This window comes from Emys orbicularis, chromosome 1, assembly GCF_028017835.1.
Source record: "Emys orbicularis isolate rEmyOrb1 chromosome 1, rEmyOrb1.hap1, whole genome shotgun sequence".
NCBI classification, from domain to species: domain Eukaryota; kingdom Metazoa; phylum Chordata; order Testudines; family Emydidae; genus Emys; species Emys orbicularis.
In genome coordinates, this window is record NC_088683.1 from 129,782,459 (window position 1) to 129,807,813 (window position 25,355).

General features: G+C 42.4%; 1 protein-coding gene across 1 annotated transcript in view; it reads right to left on the bottom strand.

Annotated features, from left to right (window-relative positions):
• The window catches only part of PACSIN2 (protein kinase C and casein kinase substrate in neurons 2), a 128,256-nt gene that overhangs the window by 50,378 nt on the left and 52,523 nt on the right, over positions 1-25,355 (bottom strand). Inside the window, exon 2 of the mRNA XM_065409768.1 lies at positions 14,380-14,502. Coding sequence (XP_065265840.1) covers positions 14,380-14,439 — 60 coding nt within the window. The 5' untranslated portion in view covers positions 14,440-14,502. The remainder of the gene's footprint in view (positions 1-14,379; positions 14,503-25,355) is intronic.

Sequence of the window (25,355 nt, forward strand, 5' to 3'; positions counted from 1 at the left end):
GAACAACTGTACGGACCTTCACTGGACACTGACACTGGGGAATGTTCGGACGTCAATGTTGACCTCTATGTTGAATTGGACAACATCCATCACAATTTGTCACACGGGAAGCATCCTTCACTCCAAGCTCTCCAATTCATTAATGATGCACAGATGAAGGATACATTTCCTAATATGCAGATAGCTTTGAGGATTCTGCTGGTCACAGTTGCGAGTGGTGAGCACAGCTTTTCGAAGCTCAGGCTCATTAAAACGTATCTTCGATCAACAATGGCCCGCGAAAGACTGACATCGCTTGCTATTTTATCGCTTGAAAATGCCACTGGCCAGTCTTTGGATCTCTCTGATGCTATGCTTCAGTTCACGAGGGCAAAGGCAAGAAAAGCAACCTTTTAAACTACAGAACTGGGGTTAACATTCTAAGGCTGTCATCTACTGAACAACTGTTATATATGGCATGAATAAATACAGATTTACAGATCCTAGCGTGCAAATTTATTGTCTTATGTGACAGGGATAAATCATGCATGCAAATCGTGCAAAGTCATGAAATGAGCTACAAATGCAATAAAAAATAAGGTATTCAGAAACTTAAATGGAGGGGGGAGGAAGGGGCGCCAAAGATGTTATCTTCCTGAGATGCCATTTGGTCTAGGGTGGCCCTGCATGTATATGAAGTCTTGGGTATATCTACTACAGCATTGCAGCTATACATTCCATGTTTTCTGTGATTAGCCAACTGCCTTTGGAATTATGAAACCAACTATACACGTTGCTATTTTTATATAAAAACCAAATGCCACCTCTAGAGCCTGATCAAGTATACAGTTTGCATGGCAGTTTTTTTTTTTTTTTTTTTTTTTTTTTTTTAAAGAAGCCAAGTCTTCTAAGAAATACCACTTTTCAATTTCAGTAAATTTAAAGCCTCTCTGAAACAATGTGAAAATCTTTAAAACGGCATTAAAAATCCTACTCTGTTAACTTTTTAAAGATTCAGTATTTGTAACTGAAATAAACACTTTTCTGATGAACTGTGAATTGCATTGTTGGGCATTTAAGACAAACAGAAAAACATGCAGTGCTTTCATATGTAATATGACCATCTAAACCAGTGGTTCTCAACCCACGGCCCACTTGCAGCCCAATCAGCACACAGCTGCGGCCCATGTGACATCCTCAGGGCCAGTCAGGTAGTATATATATTGTGTGGATGCAGCCAACACAACACAAAGAGCTGCATACACGGACCACAATGGTAAATAGGTTGAGAACCACCGATCTAAATAGTTGTAAATTCAAAGATAAACATGGTGCAAAGATGCTCATTTATTTTTTGGGTGAGTGTTGGTCTTTCACAGAATATGTTGACAGCTATCATTTTAATATTTAATTTAAAATCAATGGAATATTAGGGATTATTTGGTATATTAAGTTGTATAGAAGGTACATTTTTGCTGCTGAACAAGTAGTTAAGGCATTAATGAGTCTCTTGCCAATTCTTCACTTAATGAAATTATAAACTTCTTAATTATTACAGTTGGGGTTCACATTAAGAATGAACCAAATTACCCTCAACTCTGATTCATTTACTACACAGATTAGAAAACATGAAGGTGGACTCTACATCCTTCAGCAAATCTAAACCATTTCTATTAGGGTTCATCCTAGCTACAATTTTGGGGCTCTGTTATTGACTTCAATGGGTGTAATTATATGCTAAAGGTTAAGCATGTTTAGTGCCCCAATGGATTACAGCTAGAATGCCTAGCACCATGCAAGACTAAATCCTTTTATTCTCTAACCCTCCCTCAGACTCTGCATTTAAATCCAAGCACACGTTACAGCCAAACTGAGGAGTGTTTTGGAATTCTAATGCTAATTTTCCCATTTGGGCAAGGTGTTGGCGTGTAGCCTGATTTTGGTCGGCATTTATAGTATCCACTGTCAAAACGATTACCACTCTTGGACAAGGAACTTAATTTATTTATTGCATTAGGCTGAAAAAGAAAGTCAGAAGTAATAGTTACCTAAATATTCAACCTGCAATTTCTCCTCTAATTTTGAAAAACAAAGCCTTGCTCAAAACCATACAAGAGTAGGTTACTCACCCTGTGCAGTAACTGACGTTCTTCGAGATGAGTGTCCCTGTGGGTGCTCCACTCCAGGTGTTGGTGCGTCCCTGCGCCTTCGCTCGGAGATTTTTCGTAGCAGTACTCGTACTGGCCACGCATGCGCAGAGGCTGCCCCCCGCTGTGAGTCTAGGATAATAGTACGCATGCGTGGCCAATCTCCTCAGTTCCTTCTCTACAACGGAGGCTACCCCAACTCCGAAGTAGAGGGGAGGAGGGTGGGTAGTGGAGCACCCACAGGGACACTCATCTCGAAGAACGTCAGTTACTGCACAGCGTGAGTAACCTCCTCTTCTTCTTCGAGAGATGTCCCTGTGGGTGCTCCACTCCAGGTGACTTAAAAGCCGTATATCTTAAGGAGGTAGGGACTTCGGATCTGATAGGAACGCCGTTGATAGTACAGCCCTGCCCAAACGTATATCAGATAGAGGGCCTTGAGTAAGGGCATAGTGTTTAACAAATGTGTGCTCAGAGGACCAGGTGGCTGCTTTACAGATATCAGCCAGGGGAACTTTGCATAAGAATGCTACAGAGGCAGCCATAGATCTAGTGGAGTGTGTTCTGATGCCGTCTGGAGGTGTAGCTTTCTTTATCTGATAGCACAACCGGATGCACTGGGAAATCCAGTTCGAAAGTCTCTGGGTAGAAATAGGCGTACCTTTGGAACGCTCCGCGATGGAGACAAAAAGTCTGGAAGAATTTCTAAAAGGTTTGGTTCTATCCAAATAGAAGGACAAGGCCCTACGTACGTCTAGTGTATGCATTGAGGCTTCGAATGAGTTCGCATGTGGCTTCGGGAAAAAGGTTGGTAAGTGTATCGGCTCATTAATGTGGAATGACGAGTGTACCTTAGGAAGAAAATTGGGGTGTAACCTGAGGGTAACCTTGTCTTTGAAAAATAGCGTATATGGTGGGTCTGCCATAAGACCTGCTATTTCTCCTGCCCGCCTGGCGGAGGTAATTGCCACTAAAAATGCTGTTTTCATCGAAAGGTGTAAAAGGGAGCACGTGGCTAGGGGTTCAAATGGTTGCTGAGTTAGAAAAGATAGAACTAGATGAAGGTCCCACGGAGTGGTGGGTGGTTTTATGTCTGGGTATAGGGTTTGTAGTCCCTTGAGGAAGCGCTTGGTGATCGGATGAGCAAATACAGAAGTATCATCGATTTTGTCATGAAAAGTTGTAATAGCAGCTAAATGGACCCTGATGGAACTGGAAGAAAGGCCGGATTGCTTAAGGTCCAATAGGTATTCAAGTATGAGCGGAAGAGATGCTGACGTGGGACTAAGTTGTTTAGTTGAACACCAGTGTGTGAATCGTTTCCACTTACATAGATAGGTGGTGCGAGTAGATTGTGTTCTGCTATGTAGGAGCACTCTTTGAACTTGTTCAGAGCAATCTAGTTCGTTTTGGGAGAACCATGGAGGAACCATGCTTTGAGGTGGAGCATGGGTAGGTTGAGGTGGAGAAAACGGCCGTGTTGTTGTGATAGGAGGTTCGGAATGAGAGGCAAGGGGATTGGTGGTCGAATCGACATTTTGATGAGAAACGGAAACCAGGGCTGTCTGGGCCATGATGGGGCAATTAGGAGCACCTTGGCCCCATCTGTTCGTATTTTTATCAGGACCCTGTTCAGAACCGGTATCGGGGGAAACGCATAGAGTAAGTTTTGGTTCCATGGGATCATAAATGCGTCTCCCAAGGAATGTTTGCCTAGCCCTGCTCTGGAGCAAAAATTGGGACATTTCTTGTTTTTTGCAGTTGCAAAGAGGTCTATTTCTGGGTAGCCCCAAATGCGGAATATGTTGCGAATGGTGTGCTCGTTTAATTCCCATTCGTGATCCCCCGGGAAACGTCTGCTTAGTTCGTGCGCTGTGGTATTCATCACTGCGGGGAGATAGGCCACTGATACCCGGATGTTGTTCGCAATGCACCAGTTCCAGAGCTTCAGAGCCTCTGTGCACAGAGAGTGGGATCGAGCTCCCCCTTGCCTGTTCACGTAGAACATGCATGCAATATTGTCTGTCATTATGCGTACGTGTTGGTTCTTGGTCAGTGGCAGGAACTGACGGCACGCATTGCGAATGGCTCGAAGTTCTAGGACGTTTATATGGAGAGAGGACTCGGTTGAAGACCAAAGCCCCTGGGCTGTGTGGTGAGACATGTGTGCACCCCATCCTGTCAGAGATGCATCGGTCGTCAGTATGAGGGATGGAGCCTGCTGAAGAAAGGGGACTCCAGAGCAGAGCTTGGAGTGAATTGTCCACCACTGTAGAGAGTCTTTGACTCGGATAAGTATGGAGAGAGTCTTGTTTAAAAGGTGCACATTCGGTCTGTACACTGTGGCCAACCACGCTTGGAAGCACCTCATGTGTAGACGTGCATTTTGGACGACGGAGGTGCACGAGGCCATGTGACCTAGTATTTGTAGGCAGTCCCGGACAGTCACCTGGGGACTGTTGCGAATCGTTGTTGCCAGTTGACTTATAGAATTGAAGCGGGCTGGTGGGAGAGATGCCAACCCCGTCCGGGAGTCTAGGTATGCCCCTATGAACTCCAGATGTTGGGTGGGGTATAATGTGGATTTGTTTTTGTTTACTTGCAGGCCTAAAGATAGGAAGCAATCGATGGTAAGTCGTATGGATCGGAGAGCTTCGTCGAACGTTGAAGCTTTGAGGAGGCAATCATCTAGGTAAGGAAATATTACGACCCCTTGTTTTCTGAGGTAGGCTGTAACTACGGCTAGGATTTTGGAAAAAACACGGGGGGCCGTGGACAGTCCGAAGGGGAGAACCCGGTATTGGAAATGTGTGGAGCCGAGAGTAAAGCGTAGGAATCGTCTGTGGGACGTGTGTATAGTCACATGAAAATAGGCGTCCTGTAGGTCGAGGGCTGAAAACCAGTCGCCCTGCTCCAGCGCTGGGATTATAGTGGTGAGAGTGACCATCTTGAACTTTTGCTTTTTGACAAATTTGTTGAGCCGCCTGAGGTCGAGGATTGGTCGCCATCCCCCATTTTTCTTCTCTGTTAAGAAATAATGGGAATAAAACCCCTTCCCTCTGTGTCGTTCTGGCACAGTTTCTGCTGCTCCCAGTTGAAGGAGATGCTGCACTTCTTGGAAGAGTAGTTGCTCGTGAGATGGGTCCCTGAAGAGGGATGGGGAGGGTGGGTGGGTGGGAGGGAGGGAGAGGAAGGGGATGGCGTATCCAATTGTAACTACCTCTATGACCCATTTGTCGGATGTAATTTTTTGCCATTGATGAGAGAATGGTCGTAGGCGGTGTCCAAAGATAGGCGGGGTAGCGTGGACGTTGATAAGGTTGGTATCTAAATTGTCATCTTCTGGTCGCAGGTGGCTGGAGACCTAGGGACCGGAGGGTTGCTCTTGCGTCCTTCATCGAATGAAGCATGTCGTTTGTGGTGGAGGCAAAAAGTTTTTCCCCGTCGAAGGGAAGATCTTCAATGGTGCTCTGGACCTCTCGAGGGAAGAAGGAGGAAGAGAGCCATGAACCCCGTCGCATGACCACTGCTGTGGCGGTCGACCTTGCTGCAGTGTTAGCTACATCGAGGGCCGCTTGGAGAGCGGTGCGTGATATGGTTTGTCCCTCGGAAACCAGAGCTGTGAATTGTTGTTTCTTCTGCTCTGGGATGTGATCAATAAAATCCATGAACTTACTATAGTTTTTGTGGTCATATTTTGCAAGGACTGCGGTATAATTAGCTATGCGAAAATGTAGCGTTGAGGATGCATAGACTTTACGGCCGAAGAGGTCCAGGCGTTTACTATCTTTGTTGGCTGGGGTGGAGCGGGCGTACTGTTGTTTGGCCCTCTGGTTCGCAGCGTCCACTACCAATGAGTTTGGCGCCGGATGGGTAAAAAGGAATTCAGAGCCCTTTGACGGGATGAAGTACTTCCTGTCCGCTTGTTTACAGGTAGGTAGGCTTGTGGCTGGATTCTGCCAGATGGATTTAGCGGGTTCTAAAAGGGCTACGTTGATTGGCAATGCCACTCTAGAGGAAGAAGAGGGCTGCAGGATGTCTGTTAGCTCATGCTGTTGTTCAGTGACTTCCTCCAAGTTAATTTTTAAGTCACCGGCAGCTCTTTTAAAGAGGTCTTGGAATTTTGCATAGTCATCCGACGGTGTTGGAGGAAGGGGAAGTAAGGCTTCCTCAGGCGTTACGTCGGGCTCTGCTGGAATAGGAGCAGGACTCAGTTGCTCCTGGGAGTGTGACTGTGCTGCCTGGTATCTTATGTCACCGGCAGATCCGTCACGTGGCGGTGCTAAACCGGCGTTGCGCCTGGTCGAAGTGCCGTAGCGCATGCGTTCTCGGGGGTACGATACCCAGGGTGCCCAACATTGCCATGGTGGTGGGTAGGGCATAGGTGGTGCCATCCAAGGGTTCACTCCCCATGGGGCAGGATCCTGATAACAGGCCGAGGTGATTTGTTTGTAACCCCTGTTGATTGGGGTGTGGGAGTCTTGATCAGGAGAAAAAACTGCCTGTGGATCAGTTTCCTCCTCACTGGAGGGAGGTTGTTCTGATCCTGAGTCATGCACTGGAGAAAAACAGGCAGTCATCAGGGGAGACTGCAGAGTAGGTGACAGCGATAGATCTGCTGTCTGAGTAAATTGAAGAGGTGAGGCTCCTGCATGAGGTGAAAACTGCGGAGGAGGAAGTTGCCCTGAGGGAACATTCCTCTGAGCAGGGGTTTTGCCTTTGATCTCCCTGTCAGTCTGTGCCGCGGTTGCCGGTGCCGTGGTAGGTGCCGGGGGGGCAACATCAGCCCGCTGAGGGTCAGCCAGGGCGGGAAATGTCGGCACCGCGTCCATCTCGGTGCCGAATGGTGCCATAAACGAGGCAGGCAACTGAAAGCCTGTAGCCTCGGCACCGGAGCCTCGCGCCGCCGCCGCAACCTGAGGCGGCTTTCGTGCGGTGCCTGAGGAGCCCGGCTCTTCAAAAGGGCTGAGGCGAGGAAACGCAGGCAGGGAAACTGTTGACCTGCCTGAGGCGCTTTTGTGCCTCACCAACTTCCTTGTTGGAGAGGGCTGCCCCTTCTTTGAAGTTTGCTTCAGGTTTTTTGAAGCAGGGGGGCTGTGTCGGGCAGTAGAGCCGGAGTCGGCGCCTGGGTCTGAAACTGACCCGATAGACTTCTGCAGGAGGAGCAGTTTCAATTTGAGCTCCCTGTCCTTTCGTGCCCTGGAACTGAGTTTGGTACAGTGGGCACATTTTTGGGGAATGTGCGTTTCCCCCAGGCATTTTATACAAAGAGAATGGCCATCAGAGAGTGGGATAGCATCCTTGCACGTAGAGCAGCGCTTAAAGCCTGTGGAGCCAGGCATGGTAGAAGCGGCTGCGGCTGACAGAATTTTTTTTTTTTTTTTTTTTTTTAACACGTAAAGAACTAATAAACTAGACTAACAAGAACTGACAACAAACTAACTACTATAACAGGTAATTGTAAGAAAGTGAAGGTTTTCCTAACGAGTCTGCTGAGCTCCGTCTCAGGCCGGGGACGGTAGAGAAGGAACTGAGGAGATTGGCCACGCATGCGTACTATTATCCTAGACTCACAGCGGGGGGCAGCCTCTGCGCATGCGTGGCCAGTACGAGTACTGCTACGAAAAATCTCAGAGCGAAGGCGCAGGGACGCACCAACACCTGGAGTGGAGCACCCACAGGGACATCTCTCGAAGAAGAATGTAGGATTCTAGTTCCTATGAACACCCATTAGCAATAGCTGAGGGAAGTGGAAAAAATTCACTGTACATTGCTGAAGTGTAACTTCTTCTGTGTGCAATATAATGAAAAATGTTAGTGCAATCTGTATATTTTAAATAACGCTGAGAGTCAATTGTACATTTTGTTTAAATTGCTGAGCTAGAATATGGTAAATATGAAAGTGCAGATATTCTAAACTATTAGCAATTCTGCTCATTACAAGCGTTAAAGTAGTATTTGCGTATGTTGCTAAAAAGGGAACAATTTAAGAGTAGTTCTACCATACATACAAGACCGGTAGCTGCCTTACAGTAACTGTCCAGATTACTGCAAACAGCAAACATTGCCTGATCCTTTTCAGCACAAGAACTCTTACTCGAGTTCTTACTAAATTGTGACCTTTAGGAGAGATTTTTAGAAGGACATGATAGGTTTATTTTTTTTAAAAAAGATTTAAAAATTTACAATTTGAAATGAGAAGCAAAAGTAATCAACACACACTTAACCCAGCCTATAACATGGTCTCCAAACATTAGGGTTACCATTCGTCCGGATTCTCCCGGACATGTCCGGCTTTTCTGAGTTAAAAATAGCGTCCAGGGGGAATTTGTAAAAGTCTGGATTTCCCCCCCATGCAGAGCGCGCGTGGCTGACAGGGCAGCGTGGCTGGATCGTGCCACTCGCACGGGGCTCCGGCAGCCAGAGCCCCTCCTCCGCTTCTCCCTCCTCTCCCCTGCTGGGGAGTGATCTCAAGCTCCTCCCCCTCCCTGCATTCGCAGATTGCCAGACGTTCGCAACAGGCCTCCAGCAGTCTGGAACTCCTCCCCCTGCTCCGCAACCCCCCCCCCCGCTGCCCAGCGCGCCGCTCTGCGAGGGCGGGGACCGGGCTGTGCGCTCCACGTGGAGCCCGACACGCTGTTCTGAGCGGCAGGGTAAGGGGGCCAGGGGGTCGGAGAAGGGGCAGGGGGGTTCTGGAGGAAGCAGTCAAGAGACAGCGAACAGGGGAGGGTTGGATGGGTCAGGAGTGCTGGGGGGGGCTGTCTGGGGGTGGGGATGTGGATAAGGTTTTGGGCAGTCAGGGTACAGGTAGAGGGTGGGGTTCTGGAGGGCAGTTAGGAGCAGGGGTCCCAGGAGGGGTAGTCAGGGGACAAGGAGTGGGGGGGGGGTTTGGGAGTTCTGGGGGGAGGCTGTCAGGGGGCAGGGGTGGGGAGAGGGATCGGAGCAGTCAGGGGACATGGAGCAGAGGGGTTTAGATGGGTTGGGAGTTCTGGGGGCGGGGGCTGTCAGGGGGTGGGGAGTGGTTGGATGGGGCGTGGAAGTCCCAGGGGTCTGTCTGGGGGTGGGGGTGTGGATAAGGGTTGGGGCAGCCAGGGGACAGGTAGGGGGTAGGGTCCTAGGGGGCCAGTTAGGATGGGGGAGGGTCTCAGGAGGGGGCAATCAGGGGACAAGGAGCGGGGGAGGGTTGGAGGTTCTGAGGAGGGTGGGAAGTGGGAGGGAGTAGAAGGGGCAAGGGCGGGGCTCCTCCCGTCCTCTTTTTTGATTGTTGAAATATGGTAACCCTACCAAACATGATTAAACTATTTTCTTTGTACAAGGCCTTAGTATAAATGTTAGTGGAAGAATGCCAGAGAATAGCTATAAACAATGATGTGTTTAAGACTGGAGTTTGCATTAAAAGTCTGCTTTAGTTCCTAGTATTCTTTTTAATCCATGTGTAGTAGCAGACAAGAAATGTTGATAAAGAAGGGAACCTGTACTTTTCCAAAGAAAGAAAAGTATATTAATTAATTTCACAGATTTTCAAAATACTGAATATAGGAAAAATTATCTTACCTTACCCAAAAGTTTCCTTTCTTCTAACAGGAAAGTCCACAGATCCAATCCACCAAGCACAAGAATTACAGTTCTGAGGGAGGTTTAATTGGGCGCAGTCTCCTCCAATTTATTTCTTCGCACTATACATATGTGTATGCTCTCCAATAGCTGGGGGGGAATTTGAAGTTGATCTGCAGAAGGAAGTGTGTGTATGAATTTTTTGTTCTATTTTATAACCTTTGAATTAAACTTTAAAAGACTTAGGTCTATGAAGTAACTTTGGAAGTAAGTCCTTCAAAGTTTAATTCAGTGATTAACTAAAACAAGAACTCATGCAAATGCTTTTTACTGCAGAACAACTTAAAAGTCTATGCCAATTATCAGAGAATATGCACATATATAGTGTGCCCTAAAAAGAAAATAGAGAGAGAGACAAATTAAATCTCCCTCAGAATGATAATTTGTGTTGGATGGATTGAATCTGTGGATTGGATCCTGCTAGAAGAAAGGAAATTCTTAGTAAATTAAGACATTTTCCTATTCCTTACTTGGAAGGTCTGTTGTTCCATTACAATGGGATATCTAATAGCAGTGCATCAACAGGGAAGGAAAATAAATAACGAATGAGATAGATGTATCTCACTCTCACTTAGTTTTAAATATAAAATTAGGGGTGAACACAGTATGCAGATACCGGTCTTCAAACGGCAGAAACTAAGGGGACCCATGCAATTAATTTGTAAAAACTTAGTGAAGCTATGAACATTACCAGATTGTCACCCTGTATCTTTCTGTATGTTGGATATGATCCTTCCGGATGGGAGGCTACTGTGGCTCTGAATAAATGAGCATGAATATTGGGGGGGGTGGGGGGGAAAAGAGAAGAGGCTTCTACCGTTGACAGCTTCGGAAATGTCATCTAATAACTGAAGCCATACGGTATGCTTTTATTTATTTATTATGATGGGGGTTATAGACCACAGCTAGATTTCCTGAATTGGATTGCTGTGCAGTGTTAATTTTTAGCACTCTCCTAACACATCAGTTGTGCATGGAGTTCTTTTTAAGGTGTTCTGCATGTCAGCAGAAAAGAAAACAATTTCTTATAACCAGGTTAATTTGGGGAATAAAGGTTAAGAACAACTTTGCCTCATGAGAAGTGCAGAAATGCAGTGCTTAATTTGTAATGAAAGAGGTACCAAGGCTCAAGTAATTAGGGTACTAGGGCTCAAGCAGTTTTTTTTTTTATTTTCATAATTGATGCAGAAAGCCCAGATATCCTGGGGCTATGAACTGCCAAGCCTCAGGTGCCGGGGCTCAGCCCTGGCACAAATTAAGCACTGCCATAATGCCTTTCCCCAATCAGACCTTATCCTCCAAAAATGCTCCTTGCTGAAATGACTACACCTAGTATGTCAACCTTTAAAGATAGAAAATCTACGGCACTTCTGACAAGCAATTAAAATGCTTAGAGCATTTGATACAACATCTAGTTCCCAGAAATAAATTCTCATTGGTGTGGATTTGAGATGTGTGGCTCTCTAAGAAATCTTTCATCTGGATGAGAGGACATTCCTGTCTTTAGTGAGCTGGAAATGGTTACAATTTGTATTTTAGAGTTGAAGGCTTTAGGACAATTTTAAGAATTGCTTTGCCCTTGCATTAACTGAATCCATCCATGCTAATAACTGAATATTGTCATTCACACAGATGTGACCCTTGAAGATGCCCTGTTTGTAGATATCATTTCAAAGCTAAAAGTGTTACACACATCTAAATACATTGCTTTAATTGATACCTCTCATCATGTAATTCAATGTAGTTTTTTCTGGACTTGTATGCAGAATTTTGTCCTTGGGAGCAAATACTTCTTGTAGAGGAGGCATAACCAAATGGCAGTTGTTACCTAAATTGGACACGAGAACCAGGACCTCCTGAACAATGTGAGACCACTTGACTCACTTGTGTGTGAGCGCGCATGCGCACACTTCCATCCTGGAGAACAGTGTGGGCAGTAAAAGCCAGAAAGACACTCATTGTTGGCCATAGGAGAATGTAGCTACAATCATGCAGTCTATTAATCTGCATTCTAGAATAAGACTTGAGTTTTTTTGCTGGGTTCTGGATACAAATAGATCCATTGACAGGAGGGCTACTGAAGGCCAGAGTCTCTACTTGAAGATCTTGGGCTGTATACTCCACTCTCCCAGATTTATCGTTTGCTTTCTTAAGGAGTTGCTATGATGCTTATTCTCTCTTTACGTATAGTGCTTACGAAAACAGAAGATTCTTCCTCTTTGGCCAGGAACAGAGAAGAGGTTGAGGATTTGGTATCTTTGTCTCTCGTTGATAAAACCAATGCTGAAGTGTTTGAAGAAGTTCCCCCTTATTTGTAGGGTAGAGAGAGATAAGCAACCCAAGATAATAGTATAAAAAAAGATCTGAAGGGAGAGCCAAACTTATTGATGTGCTATAGATGATGCCTAATTGACTTCTTGAACGTTATAGATGTTCCCTAAGCTCCCGCTCCAGGCAGAGGCAGGGGAACCCTTTACATGAAGCAGCCATTGTGTCTCATAGAATCCTAAGCCATCAAGGCAGGGTTTCATAAGGGTGGAGTGACACCTTGTTAAAGGGGCAGGGAAAACAGAAATAAGGTATGGGCCAAGAAGACCCTTACCACCTACTTGTTCCTGTATGTCTGGACTGTTCTCCCTCTCATTTCTCCAGGGTTGGCTTTATGGAGGAGAGTTAGAAAGAGGCAGGATGTAGTCCACACACAGCACGAGTTGGGTTCAGTTAGCTCAGCAGGTGTGGCACGGCTGACCCAAGGCGAGCAGGATTCGGTTGGGTAGGCATTTTGTGCCCTTTTCTGCCAGCCTCCCAATTCCTCCTGTTGTGTTCTTGCCTGAGAGATCTACCCAGACCTGCTACTCTGAAAGTTGTTGAAGTCAGCTACCTAAACATCAGAAGGTTGTTTCCAGGAACCTTGCTGCAGAGCCTCTGAGGTTGAATAATAGATCAGTAATGCTTAGATTCAATAAGCTGAATTGCAAGAATAAATAAGGATCCCTTTTTGGTTGTTTTGTTTTCTTGTTGCTCTGAGCAGGTCTAGTAAAGCCTTCCAATTGCTGGAGGCAGTATATGCTGTCTGGTCAGGTCTTCAGGGCAGTGGCCAGTCAGCCTGCTTTGATTGACAAGTCTGGTTTCTGCTTCAAAGGAGCTGCAAAATAGGGGTAAGATCCATTGTACTGAAGTGACAAACTTTCATTGCAAAGCAGACATTCCTTAAGAAAATACTAAACTACAACATCCTAAAATAGACAAAAAGCCCATTCAAGATTTTATGCTGTGGTATCCAGAATCTCTGCAAGAGTGAGTGGGCCATTTCAACCACAGAAGTCTTCCAAGAAACTATACAGCAGCTGGTTTGATTGTTGTCCAATAGAAACCTTAACTGGTCAAACTAAGCATTTCCTCGATATCTTATCCAAGATTAATGAGAAACTAGCATCAAAATGCAATAACTCTTGCTTGTATATATGCTTAGAAGGATTAGATTTTTTATCAGTAAGTGTTAGTAAACATCACTCTACACACAAAAATAATAGAAATTTACAGATAGACAAAGAAAAATGCTCGTTGAGAACTTCTTCAGAGTTTGAGTTAAGGATATTTACTTTGTATATTTTTGACATGTGATGTTACTAATTTGTGTTTTAAACAGTTACAAAGCTTTAAATTTTTTAATCTCAATGTCTACTGTGATTAAATTGTCTGCCCCTCCCCCATAATTTCCTGCAACTGTGAACATCTAAATCAATCAAAATGGGGGGAAATGCTTGAACCCCATAATTTTGTGCAACAGTGAAAATTTAAATCAATACAAATAAGAAAAGCTTAAAAATAAACATTGATATTATCCGTTAAGCTTATAAAAAGACAAAAATCAAATTTTGCCAAGCCTACTTTTAAATCAAGCATATAAATCACCAGCTGCCTGATGGGGAGACCTGCTCCCACCAGGCCACCACAAACCAATTAATCTGATAGTTCAAGACCCCAGTTATTATGGAAATATTTGAACATCTTCCATCACCCATTTGTCTCTGCTTTGCCATAGATCAGACCCACAAGTACCAGTCACAAAAGTAGTACTTGCACCCTAGAACACTGAGCTTACTTCTACATTATTCCAAAAATCTCATGCCAACAGATTGTTTCTTAATCTTAATTTTAAAATTTTATAACATTAAAATTTCTATTTTATGAAGATCAATATATTCAGTAAATCTTTTTAATACAATTATTTTTACTGGCCGAAGACCTAGTTACAGTAGCTTTTAAGTATACTCCTTAGCTTTTGTCAATCTCTAAATACAGAAGAAAGTATTTTACACAGACTTCTTAACAGGGCAGAAAAATTATAAACATTTAAACTGAATCCCATATCCTATTAAAATGGATGGCATTTGTGATCTTGTGTGTCAGCACTTTCAGTTTATAAAAACTTTTAACTTGACAGAACTGGGCCAAAAATTAAAGGTCACTACTATCCCGAAGGCTACTTCTGAAGTTAAAAATAACCACACATTTTATTTAGACTATCGTCTTTAGTTGCCTGTAACTCTGTATGTGCACAGAAATCATAGTAATCTATGGAAGAGGTGAGAATCAGAAGCAAACATGATATCTTATAATAGAGTGTTCAGGTTACCTCCCAGAAGCTATCACTAGAAACCTCTACTCCAACAGAATCATCATATGATCCAGACATTTCTATGTTTGGAGAGCTTGCAAGTGTTCAGTGTTCTATTATGAGCACCAGATCTTCAAAAATCTGTAGGAAGGACAAAGAGAACATTAGTAAACATTAAACTTACCCATAATTTGCTATGATTTTGAGTGTCCATTTCTTTCACAGACTTTTAGCCTAAATGTTAAAAGTTACGGGAAATTTTCAATACCCCCGCCAAAACAATATACGCTCAATTACTGCTTACTTATATCCTTACTTCCAGCAACAGCAAACCATAAGTATTACATGTTTGACACATACACTAAAAAGTTAGGTCAACCCAGCTATGTCACTCATGGATATGAAAAATTCACACTGCTTAGTAACATAGGGCTGGTCTACACTACTGCGGTAAATCGATCTAACTTATGCAACTTCAGATACGTAAATAACGTAGTTAGATCCACTTACCGCGTGGCTACACTGCGCCATGTCAACAGGAGAGCATCTCCCCTTGACTTCCCTTACGCTTCTCAGGGAGGTGGAGTACACAAATCGATGGGAGAGTGCTCTCCCATCAATTCAGCGTGTCTTCACCAGACCCGCTAAATCAACACTTGCCGCATTGATTGCAGCAGTGCTGATCTACCGGTAAGTGTAGACATGCCCTTAGTTAAGCCGACCCAAGTCCTGATGTAGACAGGTTGATGGAAGAATTCTTCCGTCAAGCTAGCTACTGCCTCTCAGGGAGGTAGATTAACTACAACAACAGGAGAACTCCTCCAGTTGCTGTAGTTAGTGTCTACACTGAACCTCTACAGTACAGCTGCAGCTGTGCCGCTGTAGTGGTTTAAGTGTACACAAAGTCTTCTAACTAACATTCATCATCCCTCCACATCAGCCCTAATATACATAATGTGCCATTTTAGTCTTTCCACTGCTGTATGGCGGGCGCTATAATTGGTTTGTACCATAAGAATTTCAGTGTTTAGTCCCAGAATTTTATTTGAACATTGCTTGCCTGGAACTTAATACAACTTTAATCGAGCTAGCAAGGCTCTCTTGACTAATCAAACCTAGGGAGGACACAGCACAGTAAACTAAGCATAAACTCAGATTCCATAATCTGTGTTGCATTAATTAACAATAGCAATAGAAGATACACTCAAAAATCATATCTAAATAAAATTTTGTAGACAAATTACAGCTCAATAATTTCAGTTTCTGAATTTTAACGTTATGTTCTCATTTACAAAAAGGGTGGAGAGAAGGGATTGTTTTCTCATACAGCTAGATGACCCATTACGGCCCCAAGGAAGTCACACTGGCAAATGGGTCAAAGAATGACCCACTTGTGACCTAGTTAGCCAAATTTCCAGGCTAGGTTTCCCGAGATTAAATGTTGGTTCGTTAACCCTTTCTACCCTAGAAACTAGGTGCTTCTCCAGCTAAATCCATAAAAAGATACAATACCCATAAGTATAAAGCAATTTCCAACTCGCACAGAACAGCAAATGGAATTTAGCCTGACAGTATTCCTGCCACTAAGCAATTAATGCTTTTTCACATTCAAGGAAATTTCAGGTTTAAATTCTGATACTAAAGGATTGAGTGGTTTTATATGAATACTTTTGAGAATTTTAAACAAATATTTCACATTTATAAAGGAAGTGATGGTTAGAGATGTTGAGCCTAGGCTACCTTCTCACACATGGCAAAAACATTGTTAAAAGAGCAGCAGTTGTCATCAGACAGCAATGCTGTTAGCCATTTTGGACGAGCACTATAGGGAATACAAGTTCTTATATCTAAGAGTGACAAATAAGAACAAGACAATGGATAATTGCATAATGACTACTGTTAAGAGACCTTTTTTCATTAAGCGTACCTAACTGACAGAGTTCACTAGAGACCAGAAAATTGTTGAACCCCGTCAGAACATAAATCTATACAGAACATAAATTTCAGTAATTTATTAAGCATGTATCAACCAGTTATGGAAAAATGTAATTTCTTTTTACAAGATTACAGTGCCAAACCGGTTAATGGTTAAGCAATTTTATACATGTCACAAAGATCAAGCTTTTTCAGGTGGCTTGAAGTACAGATTCCTTCATTACTCCACCTGCAAGCTTCTCCCTCCCCCACTTTCAAATATTTTATTAATTTCAAAAGTCAGATATTTTATATACTGTGTCTTTCAGATTAAAGGTAACAGCTTATTGCTGGGAAACTATTTATAATAAATTTCATCTGCCGTATTCAAAGCCACTAAACATGTTGGGATAGAAGAAGAGAACATGCTTGAGCCATTACTGAAATTTTCAACTAGAAGATTCTAGACCCAAGAATAGAAGGTTTTAAAAAAAGGTACGTTACCCACATCAAAACTGAAAAGACCCTCCTCTCTAACCTCAAGACAAAAAAGATACACTGACATGAGAAGAAAAATGTGATCTGACAGATTTAAGTGATAAGAAAGTTTTATTTGGTTTCCTAAATAAAATAATCTGGATAGTTGAGTTACACACACCTGCAGGAGATATAAACCAGAAGTTTCAAGGCACCAGGCACTTCAAGAAGGACCAATATCCCAGATGTAGTTGGTTTAATAGTTTTTCAAAAATCTTTACCTTCCTGTGTGTAAAGGAGTTGTCCTTTATTAATGCACCCATAATTACTTTTTCCGGAAATCGCCACCAAACAAAAGATATAATAAAATGTATAGCATTCAGTAGCACCTATGTGTTAGGTAGTGCCTACAAGACATACATGAAGACAGCCTCTGCTGCAAAGAGCTCACAATCTAAGCAGCTGCAACATAAGAGTGGGATAAAATGTACAATCTTTAACTACCACACACACACACACACCATTTCCTAATGCCTTTAGGCCAAAATTTGTATGTACCATGTCAAAAACCAGTCTTGAGAGAGAAACAATTGTTAATTCCCCTAGCAGCTGAAAGTCCTGGACAATGTTGCTTTTGACTGCATTTGTGACACGTTTTACCGTACTACAGCGTATGCTCTTTTGCTACATAGCACAACACAATGTTTTACAAAATACTAATCACTAAATCTATAAAAGGTAAGCCACATCTCTTTAGTGGTTTTGCTGATCCTTCACACTCCAGATTAAAGCTGAAGGGAGGAGAATGCAGCAGAAGGAGTGTTTTGTTTGTAAAGTTCTGTGCAAGGACTTTGTAGGATACCAGACAACTGACTTTAACAGTACTGTTTCTTTATAAAACATTTAGTCTCTTGAATGAATACCGCAATTAAAGTAATTGTTGTATGATCAACCACTGCCTCTGGAGCTAGAAGTGCTGCACTTTGAACTCAAGTTTTTTTTTCCACATTAGGGTTGCCAATTTTGGTTGGAGGTATTCCTGGAGGTTTCATCACATGACAATCTCTAATTAAAGATTAATCTGTAATTCCTGGAGACTCCAGGACAATCCTATTCCAGAGTCACATGAAAAAGGTGATGGCCATGTAGTGCCTAGAAGAAGAGTTAAAGTGGGGATTAAGCAAAAATGCAAATAATCCCAAGCAAAAACAAAAAGGTATATGAACTAATTCAACTGATTCACAGAACAATATCTAACCCATTGGTGTCTATAGGTACCATAAAACAAGATAGCTTTCCTTTGCTTAATTATTTTAAAGGGGAAATAAATGAAGACAAATGTCCTCCCAACTATAAGGACTATATGTTTGATTTAAGCATGTCACATGCTCCTCAACATAATATCCAATAGCACTAATCTTTATTCTACTTTGTTAGCCTTTTTAATACATGATTTAAGATAAAATATGCAAAGATACATACCTAAAACCCCTTCAAACACTCCTTATCTTACACATTTTATCTGTTATTTTTCAAAAGGATAAAGTACTATTTATATTTGATGGACAACAGATGCAACCCCTTCTTCCCCCAAGTAACCTTAATAAGCTAAATTAGTCAGGGTTGATCATAACCACACAAATTAAAAAAACCACCACCACCACCCACTTTTTTCCTAGTTAGAGTCTAAATATAACACCATGAGGGCAATATCATACTTATCTGGGATTGTTTAATATTATTGCCACCTAAAATGTAATTTGTTAACTGTTATTAGTTTTTCCACATTAAAAATAAAAGTCTTTTTTGCACAGTGTTATCTGCATATGTAAGCGCACTGGGAGAAAAAAAGTGTTGAGTTTTTCAAACAACACTAACCAAATTAAATAGTAAACATTTACTGTACTACTTGGATGGACCATGCAGCTAACAGTTCCCTGATAAATCAAATGTAACAGAAGTGGGGACAGATCTCTAGTATACAGATTCAAACAAAAAATGTCCTGGCATGAAGCTGTGTTAATTATGTAGAAAATATTTATCTAGAGAGGTTTTGGAGAAAAGTTTGGATATGTTTCAGAGCAATGTATTTTGTCAGTCCAAATCGTAATGGACTGCGACAATAGTATGGTAATCTGGGATTGCATGAAAGACAAAGAAAAACAGTTTCAAGTCTTGTGTCATCTTTACTATACTACAGTTACAATGGAGTTTTGTTATGGACTGACAATTACTTGTTCATGAGATAAACACAGAATAAGTCAATGTCACTAAACTATAGATAGTATTGCTGGTTTTTTTAAATAGTAAGATACCATGCAAAAGTATTTAACTAAAATTCCCTAAAAAAAAAAAAAAAAAAAGTAGTGATTAGAAGGAATCATTCTGCCAAGAGGTGAACAACAAGTGCCTTCAGGTAAAAGTCCACTTATTTTCCACAAGTGTTCACTTAACTGCAAGCTAAAAATACCTATTTAAAATTCAATATTCCCTTGAAGTTCTGTCACTGATGTTGCAGTGCAACTACTGAAAGTACTGCACCCCTACCATGTATCTAGACCCATCGTTTTACATGCACACTGGTAACATCCCGTGGAAACATATTCCAGTATGTAACTATCTTTAAGCAAGATTTTTCTAATATCTAACCTCAATCTCCCTTGCTGCAGATTAAGCCCATTACTTCCTGCCCTGTCTTCAGTGAATTGGGAGAAGAACTTGTCACCCTCCTCTTTGTAACAGCATTCAGATATGTTAAAGACTGTTATCAGCTCCTCATTCAGTCTTCATTTCTCAAAGCTAACTGTGCCTTTTTTTTTTTTTAAACCTTCCCTCATAGGTCAGGTTTTCTAAACCTTCTAATCATTTTTGTTGCTCTCCTCTGGATTCTCTCCGATTTGTCCACATCTCTCTTGACATGTGGCAGCCAATACTTGACACAATACTCCAGCTGAAGCCTCACCCGTGCTGAAAGTGGGACAATTACCTTCCTTGTCTTACATACGACACTCCTGTTAATACAGCCCAGAATGATAGTATCCTCCTATACAACTGCATCAAATTATTGGCTCACATTCAATTTGTGATCCACTACAACACCCACATCCTTTTCTACAGTACCTCCTAGCCAGTTATTCTTCATTTTGCATTTGATTTTTCCTTACAGGTAGTACTTTGCAATTGTCTTTATTGCATTTCATCTTGTTGATTACAGACCAGTTCTCCAATTTGTCAAGATCCTTTCAAATTCTAATCCTGTCCTCTTATCAACTGCAACTCCTCCCAGCTTGGTGTCATTTTAAAATTTTACTCCATTTCATTACCCAAGTCATTAAATAACCTATTTAGTGTTTTTAAAATAAAACCTTCATAGAATGAGCATTAGAGTTTGCTGTGGATTTGAGAAAACCAAACAAAGGCTTTTTAAAATAATTCTATTTTACTGATCACTAATGTTAAAGCTGGAAAAAAAGTTCTGTAGTAATGGTGTAATGTCAATTCACCTTCAAATTTAAAAAGTTCAGAGTATGTTACTTTAGGACCATTTAAGTTGACAAACTATTTGGAAAACTGGAAGAGATCAAGGCTGCAATGGAACAATATTTTCTGAATAGATACAGAGAACAGGTGTTTGTGTTTTGTTTTTTTAATAAAACTGCATAAAACAGAAAACTCTCTTTTTCCATAAAAGCAAGAAAATAACTATGATTCAGGAAATTCTGATTAATTGTAAGATTTATACATGCCAGATACTATGTATGAGAAAGTATGAACAAGCATATTAAGGGAAATATTATGAAGTCATGGCAACAACTAGCACAGAAACTCTGGTTGTACAGCACTATTTAAAAATAAACTGAATAATGACATACCAGCATTAAGCAACAATGAGTCATACTGTCCTGTTGAAATACATTTATTAGAACAGCCAGTCCTTTAAACACATTTGTCTTTAGGGCTTGGTTCTTCCCCCCACCCCCGAGGAATTTTAAAAGTTTGCACAAGAGAAAAATCTGAACTTTGTCTTTCATACTTTTAGTTTATTAACCACAAAAAGGAGGGAAATGTAAATATTTTATGCCTAATTTTTATTCTGTCATTCCAGATTACCAAAAGGGAAAAGATTGAAGACCTATGCAAAATCATCAACTTTTCATCAACTGTACCTGAAGGCAGAGTCCAAGAGATTGTCCAGCAAATAAAGGACACGGATTTCCCATTTTCAAAGTTAAAAATCAGAGTCCCCAGCTCATGGAAAGGTGCTAGCCTTGGAATCCTTTTCTGGCACTTCATCTGTTGGATCTGTCTCTGGCTAGTAGGAAAGAAAGTTCTCAAATCCTCCATATCTTTCAGGATACGCTCCCCTTCTTAAGACTTGTGTCTGATGGGGACGCTCTTTCATCCCACAGAATCTTTGCTGTCACAGGAAGCAGTCACAGTGTCGCCATTCACTCCTTTCCATCATTTGCTCCTACATAAAGTCCAGCCTGGTCATGTCTTTACATTCAGCATCCCACCACCTAGTCAGTGGTTGCCTTTACGTCAGACTAACCTTGGCTGTGCTTGCATTATTTTCTTTGGGATGCTATCGTCTGTCTTCTGCAGTGTCCCCACCACTGTAATTTTCTCAATTGTAGCCAATCCCATACCCTGATTTCTGTTTCTTACTTAATTTGTCTTAAAAATAATTCCACTTTACACTGGCCATCTTTCAAAACACACAAAACGTACAAACCTTATCTCCACTGCTTCCAGCCTTTTTCCTCTCTCATTTACTGCAGCTGCTTCCTGACCACAGAGTAAGACTGTTAAGTACACTGGTTTGATAAAATTACTGTTTTGTACCAAAGTGAAAATTTATCAGTTGATGATTTTGTCAACTTCTTACAGCACTCATAGCTAAGGTACATCTCCTTTCAACCTAATCCTTGGTGGAATCATCAGCACTGATCAAGCTTTCTAGGTACATACAAGATTCCACTTGTTCCACAACTTCACTGCTGCTACATTTCAAAACTATCTATTGTCCCCTTCCCAAGATGCAACCACTTTGTCATCTTGGCGTTTACTATAAGAACAATTCGACTATACCAATTTTCCAAGGTAGCAAAGAGTACCATTAATTCACGTCTGCCAGTTGTATGATGTCATCTACATAAACTAAGACGCTTAACTCTAAATTGTACGTCATGCCCTCCAATTCATCTATTATTCTTAATGTCCAGTTTAAGAACGTGATGAAAAGTGACAGTGACTCCATGTCTCCTTGTTTTACACTAAACTTTGACTTAAACGAGTTGTTTAATTTTCCATCAGTTCTTATGGCACTGATGGGAAATAGGAAAATTTTATTTTGACTTACTGAAAATTTCCTCTGAACTACAAGATTCACAGATGCATTAACGAATGGGCTCTCAGCCTGCGTTTTACTACACAAGCAGAACCAGACCAGTCAGTCAGTCACTGACAGCAAAAAGAGCAGCCAGCGACAATGAAGAGTCCACCGGCTGAGAGAGCTTCCAAAGGCTAATATCCACTGCAGACTGGAACTTTCTAATGAGCTTATATGCAATAAACTGAATCCTTACTGTGACACTATGAAATATGGGAGACTCTTTATGATATTGTTAACGCCAATATTATAATATTGCAAGGAATCTGACCAGATATGCCATGTAAACGGTATCTACAAAAATGTTATAATTTGCTAAATATGATAATCTTGTTTATATGTTTGTATCACCTTTGTATTGTGAGTTATAGGTACGTATGGTATATCTGTATTTCCAATCTTTGTGCTGGTTTCAGGGTGATACCCCCGGACAGAATGGCATCAACACTAAGCTGGCTTGATGGCCCATCAAGGGATATCCGGTGTACAATGAACCCATTGAAAGGAACTATGAAAGAACACCTTCTGAGTCAGCAAGGCATGTTTTATGCTTATGGACAGAACTCTAAGGGTACGTCTTCACTACCCGCCGTATAGGCGGGTAGCAATCGATTTATCCGGGATCGATATATCGCGTCTCGTTAAGACGCGATATATCCATCCCTGAACGCACTCCCCGTCGACTCCGGAACTCCACCGGAGCGAGCGACGGTAGCAGTCGACGGGGGAGCTGCGGCCGTCGATCCCGTGCCGTGTGGACCCCAGGTAAGTCTATCTAAGATACTTCGACTTCAGCTACATTATTCACGTAGCTGAAGTTGCGTATCTTAGATCGATCCCCCCCCCCTAGTGTAGACCAGCCCTAAGGTTCTTCCATGCCCATGTGCTGTGAAGCTTGTGTCTGGGACACAGGAAACACAAGCCAAATGGTAAAAGGAATATAAAGGGCAGCTGCATCATCTCCATTGTGTCTTCACTCCTGCTTCTTACCTCTGGAGAAACTTTTCTACAAATGAAGCTCTGAACAAAGGACTGAATGACCCATCCAAGCTGTGGGTGTGTTCCAGAGGCACCTTCAAGCCAGCAAACTCACCAATACTGCTAAGAACCTGATATATGGACTTTGAAGTCTTTGTATGTATGTGACTGCTTTACCATTAACAACTCTTTTCTTGTTCTTTTTTCTTTATAATAAACCTTTAGTTTTAGACACTAAAGGATTGGCTGGCAGCGTAGTATTTTGGGTAAGATCAAACCTAATATTGACCAGGCAATGTGGCTGGCCCTTTGGGGTCAGAAGAACATTTTGTATCGCGAGAGTTTTAAAACAGCTTCTCACTATACTGCACCTAGGTCCTGATTCAGAGCCAGAGAACTGGAATGCAATAAGGGGGCTGTGCGATTCCTTTTTTTTTTTTTTTGCTTCTTGATAACCAGTGTGGGGATCAGAAGCACAGTTTGTGACTGGTTGGGGAGTTTAACTTCAGTGTTACCCACCAGTCTTGGGAATATCTGCTCTCCTTTTTGCAGCCTGCCCTGATCTTAGTATTTCCAGTGAGGGCTACCCCAAGCACCCCACATCACACTTACCTCACATCATAACTTTATGAACCAATTTGAAGGAACCAAAGAGAACTTCTTATCCTACTGGCTAAAGAAATACTCCAAAAGCAAGGAAGGATTAGATCTGTGGCTACTGTAACCTAGAAAGGAAAATTTTGGTAAATCAGAATAAGTTTTCTTATTCTGTTTATAGGGGCCAGAGATCCACTAACCATTGGAATTTGTAAAGCAATTTGCCTTTAGGGAGGGTTCAATTCAAACAGAACTATATAAAGGGTTTTTTAATTCCTTTACTACTGGGAGACCACAGGGTGGAGTACCCTCTTACCACAGGCAGCATCTGCCAATGTCTGAATGCCCAGCTTGTAAGGGCTTGTCTACACTGGCACTTTACAGCGCTGCAACTTTCTCGCTCAGGGGTGTGAAAAAAAAAAACACTCCTGAGTGCAGCAAGTTTCAGCGCTGTAAAGCACCAGTGTAGACAGTGTACCAGCCACACCTCCAGTGCTGGTAGCTATGCCCCTCGTGGAGATTGTTTTTTTTAAGAGCGCTGGGAGAGCTTTCTCCCAGCACTCTGCCGCAACTACACAAGTCACGTTAAAGTGCTGCCATGGCAGTGCCAGTGTAGACTAGCCCTAAGATTTTGGGTAGATATGTGTGGATGACCAGGTGGCAGCCCACCTAGGGTGACCAGATGTCCCGATTTTATAGGGACAGTCCTGATTTTTTTTTTTTTTTTTTAAATATGGGCTCCTATTACCCCCAAACCCCGTCCCGATTTTTCACACTTGCTATCTGGTCACCCTAAGCCCACCAGACTCCATCATATGGTGTGTAAGAGGCTGCTATTGCTCTCAGCAAGTGGTCTTTGATGCTGATTGATAGAGAAAGATTGTGGGTATGTCTTCACTGCAAGTAAAGGTGTGGCTGCAGCATGGGTAGGTATCTGTGCTAGCCTTAAACTCACTAACATGAGTGGGGTATTCTATCTGCTACCCAAGATCCATAAACCCGGAAACCCTGGACGCCCCATCATCTCAGGCATTGGCACTCTTACAGCAGGATTATCTGGCTATTTGGACTCTCCCCTCAAACCCTACGCTACCAGCACTCCCAGCTATCTTCGAGACACCACCGACTTCCTGAGGAAACTACAATGCATTGGTGTTCTTCCTGAAAACACCATCCTGGCCACCATGGATGTAGAAGCACTTTACACCAATATTCCACATGAGAATGGACTACAAGCTGTCAGGAACAGTATCCCTGATGAGGCCACAGCACGCCTGGTGGCTGAGCTTTGTGACTTTGTCCTCACCCACAACCACTTCAGATTTGGGGACAACTTATACCTTCAAGTCAGTGGCACTGCTATGGGTACCCGCATGGCCCCACAGTATGCCAACATTTTTATGGCTGACTTAGAACAACGCTTCCTCAGCTCTCGTCCCCTAGTGCCCCTCCTCTACTTGCGCTACATTGATGACATCTTCATCATATGGACCCACGGAAAGGAGGCCCTTGAAGAATTCCACCTGGAGTTCAACAATTTCTACCCCACCATCAACCTCAGCCTGGACCAGTCCACACAAGAGATCCACTTCCTGGACACTACAGTGCAAATAAGTGATGGTCACATAAACACCAC